The sequence below is a fragment of the Mixophyes fleayi genome, chromosome 5, assembly GCF_038048845.1.
Source record: "Mixophyes fleayi isolate aMixFle1 chromosome 5, aMixFle1.hap1, whole genome shotgun sequence".
Taxonomy (NCBI): Eukaryota; Metazoa; Chordata; class Amphibia; order Anura; family Limnodynastidae; genus Mixophyes; species Mixophyes fleayi.
In genome coordinates, this window is record NC_134406.1 from 74845919 (window position 1) to 74871971 (window position 26053).

The 26053-nt window shown below is 39.2% G+C and overlaps 1 protein-coding gene across 2 annotated transcripts in view; it reads left to right on the forward strand.

Moving 5' to 3' along the window:
- Positions 1-7056: 7056 nt before the first annotated feature.
- Positions 7057-26053, forward strand: part of CNOT10 (CCR4-NOT transcription complex subunit 10) — a 78265-nt gene continuing 59268 nt past the window's right edge. Inside the window, exons 1-12 of one of the 2 annotated variants that reach the window (XM_075212390.1) lie at positions 7057-7149; positions 8207-8300; positions 9287-9381; positions 10203-10364; positions 11185-11335; positions 12536-12604; positions 16842-16990; positions 17566-17649; positions 18863-18946; positions 21272-21389; positions 23755-23901; positions 24987-25189. In XM_075212390.1, the coding sequence (XP_075068491.1) occupies positions 8279-8300; positions 9287-9381; positions 10203-10364; positions 11185-11335; positions 12536-12604; positions 16842-16990; positions 17566-17649; positions 18863-18946; positions 21272-21389; positions 23755-23901; positions 24987-25189 (1284 nt within the window). In that variant the 5' untranslated portion in view covers positions 7057-7149; positions 8207-8278. The remainder of the gene's footprint in view (positions 7150-8206; positions 8301-9286; positions 9382-10202; positions 10365-11184; positions 11336-12535; positions 12605-16841; positions 16991-17565; positions 17650-18862; positions 18947-21271; positions 21390-23754; positions 23902-24986; positions 25190-26053) is intronic. The other variant, XM_075212391.1, reaches the window with a different exon arrangement.

Below are 26053 nucleotides of genomic sequence, written 5' to 3' on the forward strand. Positions count from 1 at the left end.
TTTTCACCAAACTCAGTCACCTCACTAAACACCCCACATCATCCTCCACAAATTCCTTCTCATAACCCTGAGTACCTGGCTACTCCCCATAATCCTGAGTATCCACATTACTGTCAGTTATAGTTAGTGGAAATATATATATATTATAAAGTTCTAATGTTTGCCTGTTTTTGAAGCATGAATATTTATAATGTTACCTATATATAAAATATTTGTATTATATGCACTGGAAAATGTTTAACCTTGTACTACTGTTATTGGCATATGTTTGCAAAGCTGTATATATCATCATCAACATCACCATTTATTTATATAGCATTACTATTATATTTATAATATACCGACCTTTGTGAAAACAAAAGCACTTTTTTATTTATATTGGTACATACGATTAAATATGTACCCTTTTCAAAACACTTTTATATGTTGAATAAAACAATTTTGGTCACCACCCACTTTGGCCAAATCTTTGTGTGCAAAAAAAAGTCCCCTTTAAATGACCATATCTTTGTCAGTCAATCTTAGCTCCTCTTGAGATGACTTATTGCAAGGGCAGACCCGTGTTCAGTATGAACGGGGGTTGATCCGGGAATTTCCTGGGTCCAAGGTGCAGTGTGAGTGGGGTATAATGAGCTGGGATGCTCGGAGATACGTCAAAAACCTGGCTTCAAAAACCTGGGATATTGTAGGAGCGGCAATGTGAAAGTGGTATTAGAGGAGAGATTGGCACTTTCATATGCCTTTTTCACCAGAGTCAAAATCCCAGAGTTCTTCCTGCTTCTTGTTGCAACGTTTTACCGGTACCAAAAAAAGCAATTGATCTATTAGTGTATATTGTAGTGAATCTCACTCAATTTTATGGTGAGTGGTAGTGGACCTCTTTAATAAAATGTGACATTTTGTTCTTTCCCGCTTATCCTCCACCTACTGTATTTGTAAATCATTAATTACATATTTAGGTATCATTGCATTGCCAAATATATTGTATTAGATAGAGAAATTAAATTGTTTTGTAGTTCAGGAAACCTTTTTCCAGACTACACAACAGTTTGAATGAGCAAGGCAATAACAAAACCAAACAATAACTAAGATAAATAAAGGATCACTGAATCCCCGCATTGAAATTTTAACATGAGCCAAAAAGATAAAATACATTTTCAGGGGGTGTGGCCTGGCACCTACGGAGGCCGCACGCATTTTGTGAGAGCTCCGAGAGGCTCTGAATTGTAGCCGAGAGTACCGGTACCAACTGCCAGTGGGTCGCCAACAACCCGCTCCCACAGGACGGGGGAACAAGTCTAGAGGTTTATGCTCCCTCACAAGTTCGTACCAGCAGAGCAGAGGAGAGATTTGTGTCCGAGCTCCATCCAAAAACAGTGACTACCTAAGCAGGTTCTGGCTCACCAGCCAGCTGTTTGGGGGACCCTCTGACCCTCTGTACCCACAGGGCTTCAAAGCCGGCGTCCTCGGATTCCAGAGTCCCTGTCCAGCAACAGACCTCTGGGATCCTCACTTCCGGTCGGCTCTGACCAAGCCACAGCTTCCGCTCCAGGTGTCCCTGATTCAAGCCCTCACATTGCAGACCCCACTCCAGTAGACACAGCTCTCTTTGACGCTGATGAAGTTAGGGGCCACACTTTCATCCCCAGCATTTTTCAGCAAGCAATGGGCAGGAAGTTGGAATTTAGTGGACAAGGGCACGGAGCTCCGCTGTAGATCATAGCCACTTTGTTGTGGCATGGGAACTGTGGGGAGACCTGTGGTGATTTTCATGCTCATTGGAATCAGTGGCGCTATATAAATAAATGGTAATCATGATGATGATGATCGGAAGGTGCCTGCAGTGTCCTCATAGAATTCTATTATCCAGATATCTGCTCTTCTCCAGGTCTGTAATTTCTGTAATTTGAGTGCACACTTTCTACTACAAACAAGACACAAATAATAGGTATTAGATCCCAGCCCATGGCCACTTTGATTGTTGCAAGTTGGAATTGTCTAGCGGCTAGCCCCACTGTGATTTGGCTCTGCTTCCACCTAGTGGTCACTTGTTGATCCTACATGCAGGCAGACTTTTTGCAACCAAAAAGGTATCATCATAAATTAGGAGAGGAGGCAGAGAAGAAAGAATACCATTAATAAGATGCAAGCTGCACCAATGTAATCGTAGCCATTCCATGGCTGTCATGGTTGCCTAGTGTCACAGATAGGGGAAGTGACAAGTGACAACTCATGTATACTCAATGTACTGCAACTGACAAGTGACTGACTTTCTGCTAAGTGCTACGTGTATGATTCGAGAGCCCAGATGGGCAGAGACAAGAAAGGGAACACCAAGAGAGTCTCTAGACAGTCCACAGCAACCCCTCAATGTTCGCACATGCGTACGTTCTTGAAATCATCAATGGCTTCAGATACGAGCGATATGGCCTCATCTCACAGTTCTTCACACCCATCCACACCTGAACCGCCACCAGCGAAGGCACAGATCGCAGAGCCATCATCAACCAAAGGCCAACCAGACTTAGCGCAAGTCATGCAACTGCTCCGTACTTTGCCAACCAAAAAAAGAAGTTTCTTTCAAAAAAGACTTTGAAACACTGGAAGCTAAGTTGCAGGAAGTTAGATAAGAAGGGCCACACTTCAGGCAGATCTTGCGCATCTGGATCATAGGATGGTAACTTTGGAAGAACGCAAGGAAGCAGATGATGAACACTATGATGCTTAACAAGCCACGGTGGCTGCACAAGCAAAAACCCTACAAGTTGATGATATGGACAATCAGGGCCGTAGGAGTAATATAAGAATCGGGTTTGCCGGAGGAGATACCCACCCAAGGCTTAGTGGATGCTCTTACAAAAATATTTAACGAAGTATTGGAACAACCACCGGATAACGTAATTACCTTCGACAGGGCACATAGAGCTCTGCGACTACAAGGGGCACCATCAGAGCGCCCCAGGGATGTCATTTGCCGCTTACATAACTTCACACAGAACGATAAAATTCGGCGTAAATTGCAACAACTGGGCGGTCTCAAATTTAATGGCCAAGCTATCCAGGTGTTCCAAGATCTTTCATGGCATACGCTCCAACAAAGGCGAATGCTCAGGCCCCTCACAAAGGAATTACGCAAGAAAAACATAAAATACCGCTGGGACTTCCCATTTCAATTGCAGGTTGCTAACGAAGGAAAATCAACAACCCTGATAAAACCGTCGCAACTTTCTGCCTTTTGTCCGGCTTTAGAGATCCAACATATTCCACTCCCAGAATGGTTAGAGGCAAATACCCACAGGTCTTTGTATACTGCTTCACAGGTGGAAGAAAGGTTTCGACAATCGGGCAGACAAAAGAAAACTTCACAAAAATGCCCAAACCGGCCAACTCAGGAAAATACTTGAGTCCTTTCGAAGCATTACATGCAATCATCTACCTTGAGGATATCGCTTGTGAACCACTTTTATCTTTTGATCTTTAAAGACAGACTTAATTAACTCTCAAGTTGTGATTGTGCTGTTGGCAACACATATAGGATCCTGTCCTCTTTTGATATATATTTTTACAGGTAACAAGCGTTCTCCCAATGAAAGGTATTCTGGAGATAAGTTGGAGAGACTTCTGTACGATCCTCTCAGTAGATGCTGTCCTTATCCTGGACTTGTTCTAAATGTCTCTGAGAGGTGACCAAGATGGGCATAGTTTGTCATATATGTATTTTTTTTTGCGTATATAGCACAATTATTTAATTTCTTAATTCTCTAAGTCCAGTTCTTATAACCATTGTTATAGATGTTGCATAGGGTATTCTCCCTTGAGGATGCCCATGTTGCAGTACACATGGCAAATTGTTTAATTGTCGCTGTCATTAATTCACCCCCCCAGTACTGACTGTTTTTTCATGTAGCACACAAATATCAACTTTAAATTTCAGTGTACAAATAAGCTATCAAGTATTTGTGTGCTAATGAAATAACAGTCAATATTTAACTTATGTGCAAAACAGAATACTAATTTGCACCCCTTGCATTGTAACATGGTTTTGTCCAGGAGACTGAAATAAGAAGTTTCTTAAGTTAAGATCCTTAATGAATCAGGCCACTGGTCTTGTTTTGTCTACTTGTGCCAAGAGACCGGGAAATGCCACCTCCTGGTCGGTAAGAGGGAGGCCAACCTAGGAGTTAAATTTACTACTCCCTACACCAGTACTGGTTCTGATTTCCTGATGTCCATCTCGCTGGATACTCCTGTCGGTCCCCATGTAATTTCTGCCTTTGTGGATTCCGGCTCTGCGAGGAATTTCATTTCAGCCACCTTGGCTTCACAACTCCTGATACCAACTCGAAAATTGCCTCAGCCTCTCTTTCTCACTGCCGTGGATGGGAATCGAGTCTCCAATGGTTCTGTATCCCAGGTTTCTTCTCCTGTACGGCTGACTGTAGGGGTGCTACATTCTGAGTCTATTGAGTTTTTGGTACTCTGTCTCGTTCTGTGAATTCCGTCATTCTGGGACTGCCTTGGCTCAAGCTCCTCTCACCCCAGTTCGATTGGAGTTCCGCCCAAGTTACCTCATGGGGGGCTCGATGCTTCAAATCCTGTCTTTCTGGAATCGAACGTAAACAGTCTACTATTTTTTGCCACATGGGTGACTACCACTGGACAAATTCATTCTGTTTAAAATGTAGACATTGTGACTGTCGACAGTCACAATGCCGACATCAAATGAGCAATTCCGGCGGCTCGTTGACACATAATTGTTATAAAAATAAAAAAAAACACTAATAAAATTCCACCCTCTCCCCTTCCCAAAACACATGAAAACTTGAAGTGGCCGCTGGCGGACCCGTCAGCACAGAAAGGGTTAAATATAATAAATCCTTCTACTGTTTTGTACGGTCGCAACCTGAGCATCTCTTGCGGCAAAATCCAAACTCCCTTGCAGGGGTCCCTGGCAAAGACCAGGGGCATGTTAGACTCCGCACTTACAGATTCAGTAGTGCCAATACTAGTAAGTAGGCATCATTACTTCCTAATTGTGACAGTGGGAAGCAGCTACTCCGTGTAAACAGAATATTTGCTGGGAAGCAAGCACTCGGTGTAAACAGAATATTTGCTGGGAAGCAAGCACTCAGTGTAAACAGAATATTTGCTCGGAATCAGGAACTTGGTGTAAACAGAATATTTGCTGGGAAGCAAGCACTCGGTGTAAACAGAATATTTGCTGGGAAGCAAGCACTCGGTGTAAACAGAATATTTGCTGGGAAGCAAGCACTCGGTATAAACAGAATATTTGCTGGGAAGCAAGCACTCGGTGTAAACAGAATATTTGCTCGGAAGCAGGAACTTGATGTAAACAGAATATTTGCTGGGAAGTAGACACTCAGTGTAAACTAACGATATGCCGACAAACAGGCACTCTGTGTAAACTGAGCAACTGCTAAAAAAACAGGAGCTTTGGAGAGTGCAGAGCTTTTGCTGAGAAACAAGAACTTTGGAAAATGCAGAGTATGTCAGAAACAGCACTGGAAACAACTGGAGCTATCTAGGTAACTGTCAATAGAAGAAGGAAGAAAGTTGTTCTGGCAATGCTCAGTACTCAGGAGCTGGTTTAAATAGGACGCTCCCAGTGCCTATTGGCTGCACACATGTGAGCGCAGCTGCTGGAATTTGGTCTTCTCTTTATCATCCTGCAAATGAAAATAAGAATAAATATGTCTGTTCATCTTTCCCTTGGTGAACCAAAGTAAGGTACAGTAGCTCTCACAGCTAATTTACACTGTCCTCTGCTTCAACCTACTTACCTACCTACTGGTACAATAGTGAGCTACCATGGGCTACCTGTATTTTTTTCCTTTTTAAAATGTTCCTAATAGGCTGCTGAGCCGAGCCCCTGCTTATTATACTCTCTTATCGCTGCAAGTGGTTTGAAGTAGGATCTGAATGGCATGAAATAGGATCTCTGCAACTGCTACACAGGTAATTGGTTTGTGCCATGGGGCCTTTAAAAATTGCAATGGGTAACATTCCAGGAGAGTTGGAAAGTATGGGTAATTGTGAAATTGAGGTCTTTGCAGATTGAACTGAAGATTGAACTGAATACTACAATGGTATGTACCAGTGATAGTTAAAGAATTTAGGGCCCATTTATTGAGCCCTATCGAGAAGAAAAATACATTTACAGCAGCAATAAGGATTTTTTGATTTGCTATACTTATTCATCCAATTATCACAAGCAATTGGGTCTGCATGGGACACCTTATTATTTATCAAACAATGCAGTAGTAATTTCACTGCTGTGCTGCTTGTTTATCATCTGCATTGGCATAAATTTTACAGTGCAATAAAAATAATCTTTCTTCATACCAGGTACTCTATACAGCGTCAAGCGGCATGCCAGCCATACACAAACTCGTTCAGGCGGCATTCTGTGGACATAACTATAAGTTCTACCTTGTGGTTCAGGACAAGCCAGGGTAGAGCTAGGCACACCAGTTGAGTGCATAATGGTTGGCACTTAGTTGATGCTTGCATGGTGTAGATGAAATTATTATTCAAAAGTTGTCATGTATGCTGTAAGAAATGACTGGCAACCAAAATCAACTATGTGGACAAACTTTAATACATGCGGTTGCCATTCACCTTTCTCAAAGCAGTGAAAATGGTGACTTTTCATCTTTCTAGGTAATGACAAGAACCAGTAATAAATAAAATCTGTGCTTGTGGTCACAGTAAACCCAGTACTGGCTTCATGAGCATGCACCAACATCGCACACGAGATGGCGCTACAGATCCATGTGACAGGCAGTATATCCCTATTTCACTTACACACTCTGTGGTGAGTTACGTAATATAAGAAATGTAAGTAGCATGAGATGACAGATAAATGACAGGTCTTCAATGTGTCCTCTGTGCAGATTAAGGATTTGTGAAGTACCGCCATTGTTCCGAAGACTAAAAACTATCAATACCATACCAAATGTTCTTCGAATTAATGGCTGCAGGATAGGAGACAGGAAAACTTCATACATGTTTACCCCGGCTGGCGGAAAGGGGGGTTAATACTCCCGGAAACGTAGGGCGTCATAGGAAGCGGTCAGGACGCATGCGCAGAGCACAGCTGTAGGGAGTACTCGGCGGTTTGTCTTATCGGTGAGTTACTGGAGTGGTAATGTCAGGGGGAGCAGTACTAAAGGGACGGCCGTTCCCGGGAGAGGGGAGGAAGTGTGGTAATAGTAGTGGTAACGCTGTATGCTGGATGTCAGAAGCTGACCTGCTAGTTTATTTACACAGATATGCAATATGTGCTTCTTCATGTGTTATGGAACTACAAGTCCCAGCAGAGTCTGGTAGTGCATGTAGGATCCACAACAGCTGGGGAGCCACAGGTTGGCCAAAACTGGGCAGCTGGGGCAGCACAGTGCCTTAGTGCTTGGCACTTCTGACTCAGTGCTGGGGTCATGACTTTGATTCCCAAATAGGGCCCTATTTGTGTTTGTATGTGTTTGGGACGGTTTCCTCTGGGTACTCCGGTATCCTCCCACACTCCAAAAACATAATCTGGAAGGTTAATTGGCTGCTGTGTGTTGGGAAATTTAGACTAAACTGAAATGAGGCAGGGAATGTTGTGAATCTCAAATATTCTCTGCAAAGCACTGCAGAATTAGTGGTGCTATATAAATAATTGATGAAAGCTGGTTATAAGTGGGCTGTATGTAAGGGAATGAAATCCCTTCACTGCATTAATTGTTTATTCTTTGTATGTTCCATTCTGTATTATGTTGCCATAAGGTAAACAGCTATTTGTTTTGATTTGTTTGAACTAATATGTTGGCTAATGTAAAGCTTGTGTACTTAAATGCTTAGTTTATCAACTGCAATGCATGTTATTGCATTATTATGTTCTAGCAACCTTTGAATCTCCTACAAATTATATATTTTTTGCAATGTATGCATACCTGTCATCTTAGAAATCTTATAGAGTTTTATAAATGGTAGTTCAATATGATTAGAAATATGTTGAGATGTTATATTTGCATTAAGCATAGCAAATGAAGGATTTGTATGGGTGAACTGCATGTATGTGAAGACATTTGTATATGGTTGTCAGGAGTCTGGGTAATTTAAAGATGCTCTCACATCTACAATTAGGAGGAGAAAGAGGCTGTTGTATATTGAATTTGTTTTTACTCATTTGTTCTGTTTCCAGCAAAGACTATACTCTGATAAGCAGAATTCAGAGGTTACACCAAGAACTCGCTAATCTCAAAATAGGCCAAGAATGGCTGCCGATAAAGCAGGAGGTAATTTACTGATTTGTATGACTTTTACATGACCGATGATTTAAATTTTGGAGGGATTTATTGTCAAAATAGTATGTCAAAAACAAGTGTACATGTAAAATGCTTGGGTTGTATAATACATTTGCTTTGTTTGCATATAGACAACCTGATGTTCCAAATAGACTTTGCTGTATAAAATCCAGTCTAGCTTCCATGGCCAGAAAACATTTCATGTGACAGATGCCAATTATAGACTATAGGGATGTATTTGTATGGTACAACCCTCCAAATTCACCTTTGCATACTTGATAAATTTCACAACTTAATCTGCCATTTTGTTTTGCTGTCCAGATTTAGAGTACAATTTATGCTTATGCCTAAAGTTTTCTTTACAAATTACCTAAATTAAAGATATTTTACCCTTGCAATATTTACAGCACTTATCACCTAAGATCTACTTCCAGAGGCCTGCTAAATTCAATAAGAAATCAATATGGACTGCCATCACCTACCTTGCTCCACTTTTGTGGAATAATCTGCCAGTGTCACTTAAAACTGCCTCCTGTCTAAGATCTTTTGAAACTTGTCACTCGATTCTCTAAGAATGTTTGTGATTGCAATATTTAATGCCTATTCTCTGTTGCCATGTCACTATTGTATTTGATATATACATGATATATTTGAAAACAAGTCTCAATGTATTTCTTTCTGGTAAGGTACTTTGTAAATACATAAAGCAAAGTCTGTATGGTCAGACTTGGAATGCTCTAATGTTTTTGCCCACCTCACATGAGGGCACCCCTACTGTTTTCTATGGCTGCTCAACAGCTAGAACCAGTGATTGCTGCATATTTGCATTGTATACTTCAGTTATAGTTGATCTATTTGGTTTTTTTTTTCTAAATGTGTGTGTATACGTGAAATGATGAAGGGGATTAAGTAGAACCCCCTACCCCCAAAAAATGCAAGGAATATTTATCAATTTATTCTTTTGTGATCACTTCTAGAACAGGGAACTGAAAAGCATGAGGGTTCTGCCAACTGCTCTGGTATTTCCGAGCAAGAAAAGGAGCTGTCCAGGTGTGCTTTACAAGCATTCATGGTAATTTGATTGTTTCATCTGTTTCAATTTGTAATATAATTGAGTGCAAGTTATTCTAATTTTAGAACGTTTATTTGTCCCATACTTCCTTTGGCTTTAATACTTCTTGTATGCGTAGGAACATTGATTTCCATAGCTGTGTGTCAGATATCTTCAATTCTGATCTGTTCCTGAAACATTTGTACGTTTTTGGATGCTGCTAGTAACTAGCACTTCACAATCTAATATATGCATTGCTTTAATGTTTGCAAAAGTATTTTTTTTTATAAGATAAAATACCTTTAAAGGTTCATTCTAGAAATATAAAGCGGTGTAATTTTGAGGGAAATCTATTGATATTGTTCAAAACCCTGGAGTCAATTCAAGCTGTCATTTAGTTTTAGTTTCACTTTAACTATTTTAGTTTGTTTGCCTTTAATCAAGATATAATGACAATCTTTCTGGAGATAGTTTTCAGAAACCTCTTAAATCGCTGTTAAAGAAAATGGTCATCAATCCAATGTTTTCTAGATGGGAAAAATCTGGTTGCTTTGAGCACCACCACCGTGTTTTTTGCACCAATTTTCAGACATGTCCGTCCAGTGTCTTTAGCTTAAAGTGACCATCATCCCCATATATAGTTACAGTCGGCTGTCTTCCATACCAGTTCCTGGATCAATTATTCCCTTCAGTAATGTGTGTGTGTGTGTGTGTGTGTGTGTGTGTGTGTGAAACGTTAAATTGAAAAACATTATTTAGTCACCTTATTTTTTCAGCATTTCAAGAATTCTGTTTTTGATTTGTCTCTTTTTTTCTTTATGCAAATCACTGTTGTACACTAGACAGGAAACTATGAGGTCTGTCTTCAGCAGCTTGCAGAACTGAAGGAAATCAACAAAGATGACTACAAAATAATGTTGAATATGGCAGTTGCAGAGTTTTATAAACGTGACCAAAGTACAACGGACAATTTAAAACAGACCCTGAACCAACTAAGAAATGAGGTAATAAATAAACTATATGTTCTTGTGTGCAATTGTGTATGTGTGTGTATCTCTGTCTGTCTACCCACCCCTTAGATTGTACGCTCCTTTAAGCAGGGTCACCTCTCCTCCTGTCTTCACCACTGTTAACTCTGCTCTCCAGCTACATTGCCCTCCTCCTCGAGGACCCTCTTCCCCCCCGTCCCCTCTCTCTCCCCCTTGGGGGTCTCCCTGTCATTCGTGCCCTCCCTCTTGGGCTCCGTCGTATGCAGACCTTCCCCTCTCCCCTCCCCCGCCCCTAGCTGTGCTTTGAGCTCACGGAGTTACTGTGCTTATTGTTTACTGTACTATGCTGTCTCACCTCGTATTGTAATTTCGTTTGTCCCTGTACGGTGCTACGGACACCTAGTGGCGCCCTATAAATAAAAATTGATAATAATAATAATATATAATTTTATTTTTTTTCAAATGCAGTTGGCAGTTTAGGCTTACAGGGGTTCTCCAACTAAAAAAAAAAAAAAAAAAAAAGTTCTTTCTGTGGCTAGTATATAGTAATATTATTCCAGGGCTTCTGCAATTCAATGACCGTCCTTTTCAGTATTATACCATTCGGATTTGTCTGCACACCATAAATGATGAGTAGAGGTATACTACCCGCTCTCACAGTCAGGAGTTTGTGCCCTTCGTATTTTAAACAATATTTGTAAATGTACATTTTAGTTGTGGGTGTATTTAAGTGTTTGAAACTTTTCAGCTCTCATCACCTATAGGACCTTACCTCATCCAATAGGCAGCAAATGTTTAGAGAAGCTTGGAAACATCTTGTAAACTTTCTTTTTAGGTTCATTCAGCTGTGGATGAGATGGACAGCTTAGATGATGTGGAGAACAGTATGCTTTACTACAATCAGGCAGTCATCCTCTATTATCTACGTCAGCACATGGAAGCAATTGCCATTGGAGAAAAGCTTTATCAATTCATTGAGCCTTTTGGTAAGTTCATGCTGCCTTTCATGCAGTTTTTTTCTCTTTCTATATCTTTAAATTGCTTGTATTTTTCCTGCTTTCTTATTTATATTCTCGTCATTTTTGGCCTTATTAGAATAATTTAATTATAAGTAAATATCTATACCAAATGAAATGCAAAGTGCTGTTTGGGTTTACAATGTTTTCACATGAAATATTTCCTAGTTTTGACTTTTTGGTTTTAAGCTATGGTATGATGAAACTGGCTACACACTTACAGAGCTCTGCTTGCATGGTAACGCTTGTTAAATCTGCCACACTAGGGGCTAGATTTACTAAGCTGCGGGTTTGAAAAAGTGGGGATGTTGCCTATAGCAACCAATCAGATTCTAGCTGTCATTTTGTAGAAAGTACTAAATAAATGAAAGCTAGAATCTGATTGGTTGCTATAGGCAACATCCCCACTTTTTCAAACCCGCAGCTTAGTAAATCTAGCCGTAGGTGTCTAAGTGATTTCTGTCCATCCCATTATCTGATTTCACATAGAGATTCATCTGATATTTAATCCATTTACTTTAATGGTAGTTTTCTGACATTGCTATAATAACTGCAATGACTTGTAACATTATATCCGGAGAAGAATTTCACATAAGTGTTACTTTCATATGCAGTGGGAATTTGCTATTTGCTGCACAAATTATGTTGCAATTGTTACTCATTAAACCACTCCTTAAGCTTTGTTACAATTATTTCCAATTAAAGTTGCTACTTGCAATTAACTAGTTTTGCCACTAGCTGTCCATCTAAACACAGATAGTATTTATGCTGCCTGACTGCATTCAGAAATGCATGTTTTAACTACTTATAAGGATGTATTGCAAATTGGTGATTGTATAAATGTCAGAATAGTTTGACTTTACATTTAGGATCGAAATGCATTTCTACATGGTCCTTTTAAGGTGTGGAGGCACAAGAGACCTGGCAAACTACTCTGTGGTAACCTAGTTTTCAAAATGACAGTAATGCAGGAGCTTTAGTACTTGTGAGGACAATTGTTTTGCTTTAAACAATGTTTGCATATATATGAAAATATATTTAATGACTTTAAAAAGTATTTGGGTATAATTGTCCTCCTTAAACAAAAAAACAAAACAAAAAACCCTTGCTCTTTAACCATTTTCTACACGCTTTCTTTCCCATTATGCTTTTTTGCCACTGATATTTTAGGTAGGCGTCTGAAAATACCCAGAACGACGCCCCAAAGCCCTAAAGGACCGTGTACACCATACAGACGAGGTGAAGACTCTCACTAATTTTTATTTTGAGGTTGCTTTCTTCCCAAGGTCAAGTGGAAACTGGCAGCAGTTCAGGATCATGTGCCAGTGGAAGCCAACCATAAGTTTGCAGATACAATCGGTCATCATTTTCTTATCTAATTAGTTTATTTTCATCTGCTTTCAAATATTAGCAGCATTATGTAAAAGTAAATTAGTATGTGCAGCTATTCTTGTTTGCTTCAGATTCCAATGGTCTTTGTGGCAGTATATAGGTTTATGCATAGAAAATAGTTTGAAAACCTTAGTTTCCCACTGCTGCAGATGCATAAGGTACCAACTACTAATGTTGTAACAGTTTGAATATGTATTGGAAAACTTGCTGATATGACAAAGGTGAGACACTGGGCACTTGCATATTTATGTCCTAATCTATCTACTCATCTAAAGTGTCTACATATAAACACTGTAGGTTTACTCTGCCATTCACTGTTAAACAGACCGAATCTCCCAACAGGGAGGGTATTTATTAAATAAAAATAGTTTAATGTGATATTTATGTGCCTGGGGGAAATAAAGGGTTATTTGTGCCCATTAGGTTAAGCAGTTTGAACTAATTGGTTGGGCCGTGGAACCTGTCCAGTGTGATAACTATGTATGATAAGACTGACTCTTCTGATTAATTATTCTGTAGAATTGTTAAAATGATGTATTCACTATTAAGATTGGTTGGGTTTCACCAATACTCTGCTTTAAGAAATAATTCTGTTATGTCCCTGTGAAGATAAATAGCAAAGCAATTTCTCTGTCTTGCGTTATATCACATTCTTGTAAAAGGACTCTCCCTGCATTTCTTTTTATTCTTCTTCATGTTTGTATTTTTTCTGTTTTTTTTTTTTTTTTTTTTAATATATAAAAGCGCACACAAGTTTGTTTTCGCTAAGGTCAGTTCTTAGCTGTCAAATGTTGAGTTCCGAAAGCTGAGAAGACCTGTAAAAATACTGCATGTGTTATCCCTTCCCATCTTTGATGTATTTGATAATATATGTTTTCTCTTATGTCCTATTGAGGGACACTGTGATACATAGAGGTATAGTAGGTGGTACCAGGAGTCCATGCACTTAAACAGTTAAGTCTGTAAGTGTAACTCCACCCCTGCTATACCCCTCCCACAGGAAGGAGCCCCAGTTTAGTTTTAGTGCCCTCAGGAGTCAGGCATGTTTTCCAGGGCTCCTGCCCTGTATTTAGTTTCATTTAATGTATTTGAATTTTTATATTATTTACTTTAACACAGGGGGGAAAACGCTGGGCTCAGTGATGCCTCCCTGGGGGTGGTTAGTCTGTGGCCTTAATCCACCCTGGTTCCATGAGCCAGGGTGAGTAGCTTTAACGTCCATCTCACCCCCCGCATAGCTGGCCGCTCTAAATGCAATTTTCCCGGCCAAAGCAAGCTGTCGCTGAACAGCGCTGACAGCAGCACACAGACAGGTGCTGCAGTCACATCTCCCTCTCCCCTGGGCAATGAGCATTGCTGGCAAGGGGGACCACAGGCAGCCACAGCAAGTTCTCCGGTGGCATGGAGAGTACAGTTGTGGCTGCTGCGCGCACACACAAACTGAGCTTTCTCCGTTCTTCCAGGGGCAGCCATGATTAAACACTGCTCTTGGCAAAGAAATTTGTCTTTTCAGAATGTGTGTCTATTTGTGACTACTAAAAAATATACAATTCTATTCTTTTTTTTTTTTTTTTTTTTTAAGATTTGATATGGGCACAAATACAGTGACTAATACCTAGAGCCAGGAAATAGAATTATCCACTGGTGTAATATGATAGGATATTCTAAATAGTAGCAGAGTTAGCCATAAAAGCCAGTGAGTAGAGAAGGAATGATAGTTGTCATGCAGACACACTAGAGTGTCTAGTGGTCAATACCCTGGCGCGCGGGGGGGGGTTATGGAGGGCGGTAGGGAAACCTAGCAACAAACATATAGAAGACACAATAATCTTACATCAAGTAGGCCAGCCGGCGTACGTGTATTTATTGCAGGTAAAATGTCTGAGTACACTCAATCAGCGTAGATAGGGCCGTACAGGTGCAAACAAACGGGGTTGAAACGGATTGGGGTACAGTCTTATAGCCAAACGTCTTATGTTGGCAGTAGATAGCTCTTGGTGTTCAGGCCAGCCGGCTGGATAGTAGTAAATCAAGAAGTGCAGTGGAAGAGTCCAGAAACGAACAGTATCTCAGAGGTTGAAATGTAAAGTTCCCATATAGGGTAAGTAGGGTCTAGGAATAAAATAGTCTCATCTCGCATCACATATCTCCTAGCCGCAATTCTGGATACCGTTAACGGTCTTTACTTTACTATTTGCTAGTCCGGTTCACGGACTAGCAGACAAGCGCCACACTGATCTCTCAGCTTTTTGGAATACGTGACTATTTTATTCCTAGACCCTACTTACCCTATATGGGAACTTTACATTTCAACCTCTGAGATACTGTTCGTTTCTGGACTCTTCCACTGCACTTCTTGATTTACTACTATCCAGCCGGCTGGCCTGAACACCAAGAGCTATCTACTGCCAACATAAGACGTTTGGCTATAAGACTGTACCCCAATCCGTTTCAACCCCGTTTGTTTGCACCTGTACGGCCTATCTACGCTGATTGAGTGTACTCAGACATTTTACCTGCAATAAATACACGTACGCCGGCTGGCCTACTTGATGTAAGATTATTGTGTCTTCTATATCTTTGTTGCTAGGTTTCCCTACCGCCCTCCCTAAACCCCCCCACCCCCACGCCAGGTTATTGACCACTGTACACCTCCAAGGGTTTGGGACCATTCCCTTACCATTTATTCCCGTGGCTGCCTCTACCTACCCTAGGGAAGCGCAGACTATCCATATCTGTTTCTACACTAGAGTGTCTGCATGACAAACCTCGTACATCTCACAATCATGGAAAGTATATATTTCTACATTGTGTAGTATAGAACCGGAATATCTGCAAAAGGGCGCTTTGCAATATCTCCTCGGAAAGCTCCAAAGATAATCTTGCTGCTTTGGTATGGATGTTCTTGTGGAACTACAGATCCCACCATGCCCTGTCAATGGTGCTGGAGGTTGGTACCTGCTCAGCTAACCAGCGGCTAGCATATAAATGTTGCTTGTGTTTGCTTAAGCATTTTCCATTAATTTCAATGAACAATGCATTATATTGGGTTTCTGTGCCCAATAAAATGCTTTGTCTATGTAAATGAATGCGGAAATGTCTTATTTTGCATTATTATTTTTTTTTAGTAGATTGGAGAGTTGGGAGATTTATTTATTTATAGGGATGGGCATTTTCAGCTTCTGAACTAAAGCGACCTTCCTTTGATAGATCTTCCCCATACAGTACTGCTCCTGTTTAAAGCTCTCTGCTCTGTTTTGTTATCGCTTCAATTTGAAACATTGTTAAGCTACTATTTTGACATCCGCAGTAATTTTGGAGAGGGTCCTAATTTTATTTGCATATAAATGGTTTACCAAACCCTGTCGAAGTGTTTTCCTGTACTTGGTATCAGCTAGCATGGCAATGGCATTCCTTCATGAAAAGCTTCTTAAATCTATGTAGCCTAGCAGTTAACCAGCACTTTTTCTTTACTTTTACTTTTTTTTTTTTTTGCTGTGGTTTTACAACAGCTGTGCAAAATGTGTGAAATTTTATGAATTGTGCAAGTTTTCTAAATGCTTCATGTGACTGCATTTCAGTCCCAAATTTCACTGCCATTTTCATTTGTTTAGTACATGCTTTTTATAATATGGTTAAGAAATCTTTTGTTCTATTTTCTGCAATAAATTGCATTTATTAAATCTCAAAGGCCGTTTACCCAGTAACACCACCTGTCAAAGGCAGTAGAGTTCTCATTGAAACTTTTCCAGCTGAATTCAACAAGGGCATATGTTTGCTCATGTGTCATTGGAATACCTCAGTGCATCCTTTAGTAGATCTATGCCTGTAAAGAGTAATAATCCAGATTTCTGCATTTTTATTAAAGCAGAAATAATGACAAACTTCCCATATATATTAGTCAAAATGTGGCAAATATAGATAAGCTTCTATATTTTCCACGTTTTGATTAATACATATGGGAATTTTTTTTCATTTCTGTTTTAACAAATACGCAAACTGCAAAGGTTTACATTACAGAATAGATTTTCCTCCAGGTCTGCTCATCCTTTGCTTGAATGTGTATTTTGCTTTTTTGTTTCAGAAGAGAGATTTGCACATGCAGTATGCTTCTTGCTCATAGACCTCTATCTTCTAACATACCAAACGGAAAAGGCCTTACATCTTCTGGTGGTACTGGAAAAAATGATCTTGCAGGGCAGCAACAATAATAAAAATGGTAAAAATAGCGAGGTAAGTCATTGAACATTAGCTGATACATAGATCTGGAATCTGTTTTAAAATATGAATGTTTTGTGTACGGGGATAGTATAAAGAGTTTAAAAAAAGAATAAGTGTCCGTACCTTCATTATAGTTTTAAATGGACATGTCTAAATTATTTTCTTTTGTAATTTAAGTATAGCTTTATCGTCTTTGCAGAGTGCTGCTTAAAACAAAAAGTTTTATTACAATTTATTTGCTAGTGTCTGTGTCCTGTGTTTTCTACAGTCACAGGTTTGCTCTTAAGATTAGAAATATGTTTCTAGCAAAATAAATTAATATTGCTCACTGGAGGTTCAGAATTCCTTGAAAATCCATCTTGGTCCATAGACCTTGAATAAACTACTGGTGACCGTAATGTATACCACATATGAGATGCCCTGTCCGTATATACAGTAGAGTAATGCCGTGTGAGAGCGTGTTTCTGTAAGCTGGCAGTCAGCACTGATGCATGCTATTCCAGATAGATAGATAGATATAGATATAGATATAGATATATTTATTATTATTATATCTCAGTGCTTCTTACCACTTTTCATGTCTGCAGACAACCAACAGCAACAAAGAAGCCCCTAACATGAAAACTGAGGGAGGAGCTCAGTTAGAAGCTGCCAAGTCAAAAATTCATCAGGTACAAACTATTTGAAAAAATAAAAAAGTGGAACGTAAGGTTCCTGTTGCTGTTAGTTTAAGTGATCAGTGCTGTCCTATCCGCTTCCATATGGCTTCACACAGCACAGTTTAGAGGCAATCGATTCCTGTCTTTATAAAGGTGTTACTAGCTTGTGGCCTAGCAATTGGTTCATGGTCTGACAACATTAGGGTTATGGTAATGTCAGTAAAATTAAATAAATGCTAATTTTACTCCTATCCTGCAGATACAGAGATTGTAAAACTGTAGCATATAAATTACCCAGTAGATGGCACAATTTAGCAAAACATTTTTCAAGCTAATGTTTCTGAATTCTACCCAGAAATGTAAAAATATTTTTTCTGGTTTAGGGGTTTATATAGTTCCTAGTGTATTGCATGACTGAACAAAACAAATGTGAGGTTTTTCTTTTCTCCCTTCGCTCAGGTAGAGGATAGCATAGGAAAAATACTGTGTGCATGCAAATGCAGGGGCTCTGTGTAAGCGCCATCCCACAGTCTGCATTATCCTCTTAGATTGAAGGTAACGCCCAGGGGTGTGTATAATGCAGACTGTGGGCTAATTCTCCAACAGAGTCCCCACACTTTCATACAGCACGCATTGTTTCTTCTATGCTCTATCCTTTGCAGGGGGAACTTGGGAAACTTAATTGCTTTAGTAAATAGTACATTAGGTTCTGTAAGCAACTAATAAACAGAAGTGTGGCATGCTCACATTAAGGCTAAAGCTGCCCATATGTGCAGTCATTCATTTAAACTTTATTGGCTACAGATCATTGTTTGCGGTCCAAAATGATTGGTCTGCTGTCAATTGGGATTACTGAAAAAGTCCATACAGACGATTACTTTTATCTTAGTGTGTGTAGCCATTGTCCAACTACATTAATTGGGCTTAATAAGTACTGATCATTCAGCTTGAAGGTCAATCATTGAGATCTTTTTGTTTTTGCCAGACATAGCAGATCTGCGCGTGGATGAACAGCTTTCGTAAAACTTGTTAAAATCAAATTTAGTGGGTTGATTTATTCCTACATGTTGGCACTGTAGTTTCCCTTTATCGGATCACATGGCACAATGGAGAGGTGGATTTTTACGTAGATGGTGAATTCCAACCACTATTGGTTTGCTGATCGAAAATTCACTTTTGGAATTTGATTTATTCCTAGCGTAACCCTGTACAATTTTCTTTACAGTATAAAGTAAGGGCCTACATTCAAATGAAATCTCTGAAAGCATGCAAGAGGGAGATAAAGTCTGTTATGAATACATCTGGAAATGTAAGTATGTGTCTTTTTGTGTATATATATATATTTTTTTTTTTTTACACTTTTCAGTTATTTTTGCTTGATCAGTGTATGTTGCTTTGTCTGACCTCTGCGACAAAGAACAGGAAAAACAGCATTAACTGAAAATAGCCGTAGTCATTGCCATGGTTGGTGGAAATGAAACGGATTAATTGAGCATGTTTTGAAAACTGCATTATGCAGGGTTCTAGTGAACAGTAGATTGCCTTTACAATCCTACAGTATGGGTCAAAGTAAATGGAACGGTTTTATTTCAATATAAAACATTTAAGTGCCATATTTTTTATTTTTTTTATTATCATATGAAACAAGAGTGCAGTAAAGAGTTGGTGACTTATGTTCATATATAGATCTTTGTCCATCCACAAAGATCTGGGGAAAATATATGTACACTCTAGACCAGTGGTCAGGGAACAGGGGTAAATTACCCCAAATGGGGTAAAAATGAAATTCCTGGGGGTAATGCTGCTGATTCACCTTTAAATGTGAAATTGCTGTTGTACCAGAAGAGCCTCAAGGGTTGGCAGAGGCACTTCTTGAGCTTCAATGCAATAATGAAGCACGTATTGCATTTGAAAACAAAGCAGATCTGTCATATTTTTGGATGTCAACAGCTGCAAAGGCATCAAAATTGCACACGAGGAGGCAGTCAAAAAGTTGCTGCCTTTTGCAACAACCTACCTTTGCGAACAAGAATTTTCACTCTAACGAACATAAAAACAAAGCAGAGAAATTGATTGGACGCTGAAGACTGTATCCAAATTGCTCTAAAATGCCCCAATATTAATGCTCTCGTATCAAACATTAAGCAACATAATTTCTCCAAAACCTGAAGTTTTGAAGGTGAAGCTTTCAAAGAAATTTTTAATAGATTCAATAAAATTTTGAATTCCAATAATTAATAATATATGATTTCCTTCCTTTCAAATTAAAGGGGTAACGTCGGCGTATCTAAATATATTTGGGGGTAAAAGGTAAAAAAGTTCCCTGACCCCTGCTCTAGACGTAGGTCTTGGACTCCATGTTCATTTTTGGTTGTGATGGTTCTGCATCAGCTCTTTGTAGTCACTAAGCCATAGCATCCTGTCAGTGCTCCTCCCAAAAAGACTGTCCTCCCCAAAAAGACTGTCCTCCCCAAAAAGACTGTCCTCCCCAAAAAGACTGTCCTCCCCAAAAAGACTGTCCTCCCCAAAAAGACTGTCCCACCATTGTGTTCAGCTGTGTATACCCGAGGTTGTGTTTTTAACTACTAGTAATGATATTATGTAGCGATCAACCTGCCAACTCCTAGTACCAGGAAGCTTTTTGGAAGAGTCCAGAGATGAGAGAAATCGCAACAAAATTTTGGGGAAATAAACGATTGTAGAGCAACAGGCTATTTCTTAGAGGTGGGAAGGTTTGGCGATGCAAGCACAGAGTTTAGATTTTGCTTTAACATTGTAAACTGCACTGTATGTTTTAAGGTATTCGAATAGAGCTGGAACAATGGTCAATTCATTTTACTCTGTGGCTGGAGTACTAATAGAAACGTTTCATCACTAGCCCAGTTCACTGAAATTGCTCCATCTAGTGGATCCAAATGGTAAATACTTAAATGTCTAAACATTAAACTTTTTAGGCCTGATTCATTAAGGAAAGGAAAGCAAAAAAAAGGAGTAAATTTGCTCCTGGAGAAACAATGCCACAATGCAAGGGGTGCAAATTAGTTTATTATTTAGCATATAAGGAAATACTGGCTGCTTTTTCACCTAGCACACAAATACTTTATAGCTTTATTTTTACACTGAAATGTAAAGTTGATCTAGTACATGCCCTACCCTATGTTCAAATCTGTTCCCACATTTTAAATTTCCCTCCCCTCCATTGCAACATGGTTTTGCTGCGGTGCAAAGTTATTACTTTTTTTTTTTTCTTTTTCTTTACCATCCTTAATGAATCAGGCCCTTTGTCTTCACTTTTTTGTATTAGTTTGACTATTCAAGTGTAAAACCCAATGTCATCAAATAACATTCAGACGTCTGTACAGTTATACCAGAGGCAGCGGGTTAAATCGCTCTGTTGAGCTACCAGAGAAAGTTATTACTGTGGTACATCTAGGTCAGTAAGAACTAGCAAATGCATTCAGCCGAATAATATATTGGTAGTTAGCTGTGACTTTTAAATCCTTGAGTTTCTTATTGATCTTAAAGAAAAAATAATAATTTCTTTGTTTCATGAAGGGTTATCTCCATGTTTTGTGTACATTTTTTGAGTTTGACATGTAGTTTCCTATTGTGAAGGCATGTTATTATTTTACAGTCAACTCTTTCACTGTTTTTGAAGAGTAATTTTGAGTATCTCAGAGGCAACTATCGAAAAGCTGTGAAATTGCTGAACTCTTCAAATATCTCTGAACATCCAGGATTCATGAAAACAGGTAAATTGTGTGTATCTTTCATTGGTTCACATGTTGTGCTCTTACAGGTAACAAAGGAAATTACGAAATTATACTTTTTATATTAATGTTTTGTCGTTTGATTTAATTTGTATATAAGGGAAAGTGCAAAAGACATAAAGGGGAGTGTCGGAGGGGGAGAAGGACATATCATGAAATTAGATGCAAGATACAGATACAATTGATTATGAACAAAAAATAAATTAAGATAAGTAGCTTAATACTAATATAAGGGAAAAGGCGTATTTGTTCATGGAGGCTTACCCTTTAGATTGTAAGAGAAGTACATATTTCTCTGTTTAGGATTTGGATATATATGTCCCCTGGAAATACACCCCGATTTGCCATTGGTAAGTTCTAGATGGAAGGTTTGTGGAGTGTAGGTATTCCATTATATAACCATGCTGAACTCTGAGAATTTTTGTTGCAGGAGATTGTTAGGTGGTGATTTCTAAGTATGAGCTATAATTGCTTTACTGACAGAAAGGATCCAGTAAGAGGGTAACCTGTGGAAAAGTGTAAAGGAGGTGTCTAAGGACATCCTTGTTTTCTTAAAATCAGAGATAATTTGTAATAAAATATAGACACGCACACACGCACACATACATACATACATACATACATACATACATACACACACACACACACACACACACACACCTACCTATATGGACAAAAGTATTTTGGCCACACCTATTATTGAATTGAGGTGTTTCAATCAGACCCGTTGCCAGAGGTGTATAAAATCAAGCACCTAGCCATGCAGTTTCCATTTGCAAACATTTGTGTTTAAAAATGGGTCGTTCTGAAGAGCTGAATGACTTCAAGCGTGGTACTGTGATAGGATGCCACCTTTGCAATGACTGTTCGTAGACTATCCAGCAGGGATGAAATTTCACTGTCAATTGTAAGTGATCTTATTAGAAAGTGGAAGAGTTTAGGAACAACAGCAACTCGGCCACAAAGCGGAAGACCACGTAAAACCACATAGTGGGGTCAACAGCTGCTAAGGTGCATGGTGCGTAAAAGTCGCCAACGCTCTGCTGATTCCATAACTGAAGAGTTCTGAACTTCCACTGGCATTAATGTAAGTACAAAAACTGTGCGGCGGGAGCTTAATTGAATGGGTTATGATGGCCGAGCACCTTTAAAAATATCAAACTAAAGGTATCCAGGCTAAGCCAAGTGACATTGTGCTGTTATGAATATTGCCCCAGCTCCCCAAAACTAAGCTCAGATGAGCTCCTGGATGGCTAAGGCTGGCAGCTATAAAGTGTTGTACCCAAGCTCATGTTTTTTGTGCTGCTAAACTGGCTCAACATAGCTCCTGGAAATTTACAAGACCATAATCTGGTCAGTATGTTTCTGCTTGTTATTCCCACCTGAATATAGCAGGTCATGATGGAGTCTTTGGTAAACCTGACAGCTGCCTTACCACCCAAGTACTTTTAAAATGACTGGGGAGGGGGGTTGTAATCAGGAGCTGCAATATCTGTGATTTGTTTAAGTATTCAACACTTGCCAGGATTAGGAAGTACACATTTGCAAGAATAGATATGTCCTACATTTATAGGCTTACGAGTGTAAAAGCTGATAGACCCGTATAAATATGTACAGATAAGACATGCACACAGTTATAGCATTAGAATTGGCCCTTAAGGCTGTTGAGTAGTATGTTACTAGTTATCATACTGTACAATAGCACAGTATTCAGCAGGCCTCACTAACAATGTATAAACCAAATAACAAGTGAGGTTTAATTGAATAGTGTGTTAATTACAGAAAGGCTTTATGAATTGTATTTTCTGTAGACCGTTATCACATGCACATCATATTTTAGACCTTATTTTGCATAATGTTCAGTATATGATTAATGGGAGTGATTTGGCTTGAACTACACTGATACACTATCTAATTTTGAAAGATTTAAGTGACTGGTGCACCTGGTGTTGAAAACACATTATACAGTACTGTTTGAGAACACTATCATTACTTTAATATGTACTTTGTGTGTCTTTCTCTGGCTTGACCAATATTCTAGAGCATTAAGCCTATATAATTACTAGGAACCAGCTCATGAATTGTGGTCTAATGGATATTGATTGGGAAGTGCTTCAGTTGTCACTGGTTTCTAGTGGATTGATAGTCTACATTCTCATGAATATTGTCTTTGTCACAAAATGGCAGCTTTCTCTGTGTCCACGAAGGTTATGGTAATTGTACTAAAAATAATGTCATTTTATAAAGCATGGATAAATATATTGTATCTAGACAAGTGTCACAGATGGATTTGTCACGTATATCTGTAGAAAAGATACTCTAATATGTTGAGTGTTTCTAATTTCAGGTGAATGTGTACGATGTATGTTCTGGAACAATCTTGGGTGCATTCATTTTGCTATGGGAAAACACAATTTAGGACTCTTCTACTTCAAAAAGGCTATCCAAGAAAATGACACTGCATGCGCACAGTTAGCACCATCTGCAGATCCAGGTGAGATCTCCCTTCTTTTAAATCTGTAATAGATGCATATGGTTGTACTGTTGAACATCTATTGTGCAGCTTATCAGAAATTTTGACCCTTTTCCTCTTTGGTGCATTGAAGGAGGCCCTTTCCCGGATTGTACACTTATCACACATTTTACACCTCAAGGGTGAATAAGGTCATTACTGTCATAGTTGGTTACATTTGTTTGAGGGGAGGGGGCTTTGTATGTGTTATAGCAAGTGTTCAAATAATGCAAGCTTTAGTGGTACAAGTTAACAAATACTGTGTGTACTCTATAAAGGACTGGATATGCTTTCACTGTTCAGGACAAGATTTATTTGTTTAATTTTTTTTCATAATTTGAATGTAACATTTTATTTCCAGATGTAAAAATTTTTTCATGCTGGAACATAAAGGGGCATATTCAATTAGCTTTTGGATTCGCGGTAACGCGCCGGAACGGCCGCGAAACGTAATACACGGTACCGCAATAACGTGGATTTTCGTTCGCAGCCCATAGGGTTGCGTACGAAAATCCGCGTTAATGCGGTACCATAATACCCGCAAGAACGCGCACTTTTCGCGGTAACGCGCGTTACCGCGAATCCAAAAGCTAATTGAATATGCCCCAAAGTGTATTAAAATAATGCATTGGGGCATAATCAATTGTCGGTGGGATTGCCGAAAATCCTGCGGTTCGCGCACGATTACCGTTATTACGGTAACAGTGCGCGGAAAAACCGTTAATACGGATTACCGTATTAACGCTATTAGTTTTTCCGCGGCGGAACCCGCCGACCATTGAATATGCCCCATTATGTTCAATTACAAACTACTTTGTGTATATTTGCTTGTTTTGCTTGCAGTTTGGGATACTTGTGTAGACTGACTAATAATTTTAGTGTAACAGATGCATGGCCTAAATGTTGGACTGGTCAATCATTCGTTACAAATGCAGCTACAAGGCTTATTATAGCTGTAAATTACATTAAATTGTCAGAATATTTTTCTTATGTATATTTTTTATTATTGTAACCATGTTATCTATGCTACATAAATACGTAAAGCAGGTATTTTTTGCATTTATCAGGGAAGAAATTTTCAGGAAGACCGATGTGTACACTGTTGACAAACAAACGTTACGAGTTACTGTATAACTGTGGTATTCAACTTCTGCACATTGGACGACCGCTGGCAGCCTTTGAATGTTTGATAGAAGCTGTTCAAGTGTATCACTCAAACCCACGACTCTGGTTAAGATTAGCAGAGTGCTGTATAGCTGCCAATAAGGGGGTAAGTAAACACATAATGCCTATTTCATTTTTTTTTATTTTTATTTAGAGTTTTATTTTTATGTGTATTTGTTTTTGTCCGTTTAGGACACGGTTGCGGCCCAGCATGCCTGTAAATGTGGCCCAGCAGGAGTTTTAGTTGTGCCAAGGGGGCAGCGCTGAAAAAAACAATCCTGCCAAAAAAAATTAAAACAAATACTTACCTTGCGGTCACGTCAGCTGGCGCTCCGGCTCCCTCCCTGGCCTCCTCCTTTGTGTGGCGCTCGCAGTGAATGTCGGGGGTGACGTCATCACACCCGACATCCATTGCGTAGCGCAGCACAGAGGAGTCACCCGCGCGATCAGCAGCAGTGAAATATTATCCAGTATCTTATTGTTACTCTGAATTTGGACTTTCTGCACCATTCAATTATGAACTAGCTGTGTTCTCTGTATGTATCTAATATAAATATTAAGAGATAATTGTATTTTTAATATTTAAACCATTTTAAATGTGCAGTGCTGAGTAGGGTGAAAATATCACCCACTGTTACCCTCATCGGAGGCTGCTCCATGAGCCATTTTTCCCGCCACCCTATCTTTAAATCTCTGTAGATTTCTATTAGTCCTCCTGATGCTATCTATATCAGTGACCATTTCAAACTGGTCAATAAAAAAATGATTCATGGGTGCAGAAAGAGAGGAAAAAAAGTTTTTGCCATTTAATTCACCGAACCCCACTAAGGGGCAGATGCAGGTAAGTTAAATTGTAGCTGGTAATGGGACTACTGCTTTAATCATGATTCTGCAACAGGTTTCCTAACTCTTACTAACTTTATTTCCAAGTAAGTTTAATATGTTAACTATGTTTTCTATGGTTTTTTGG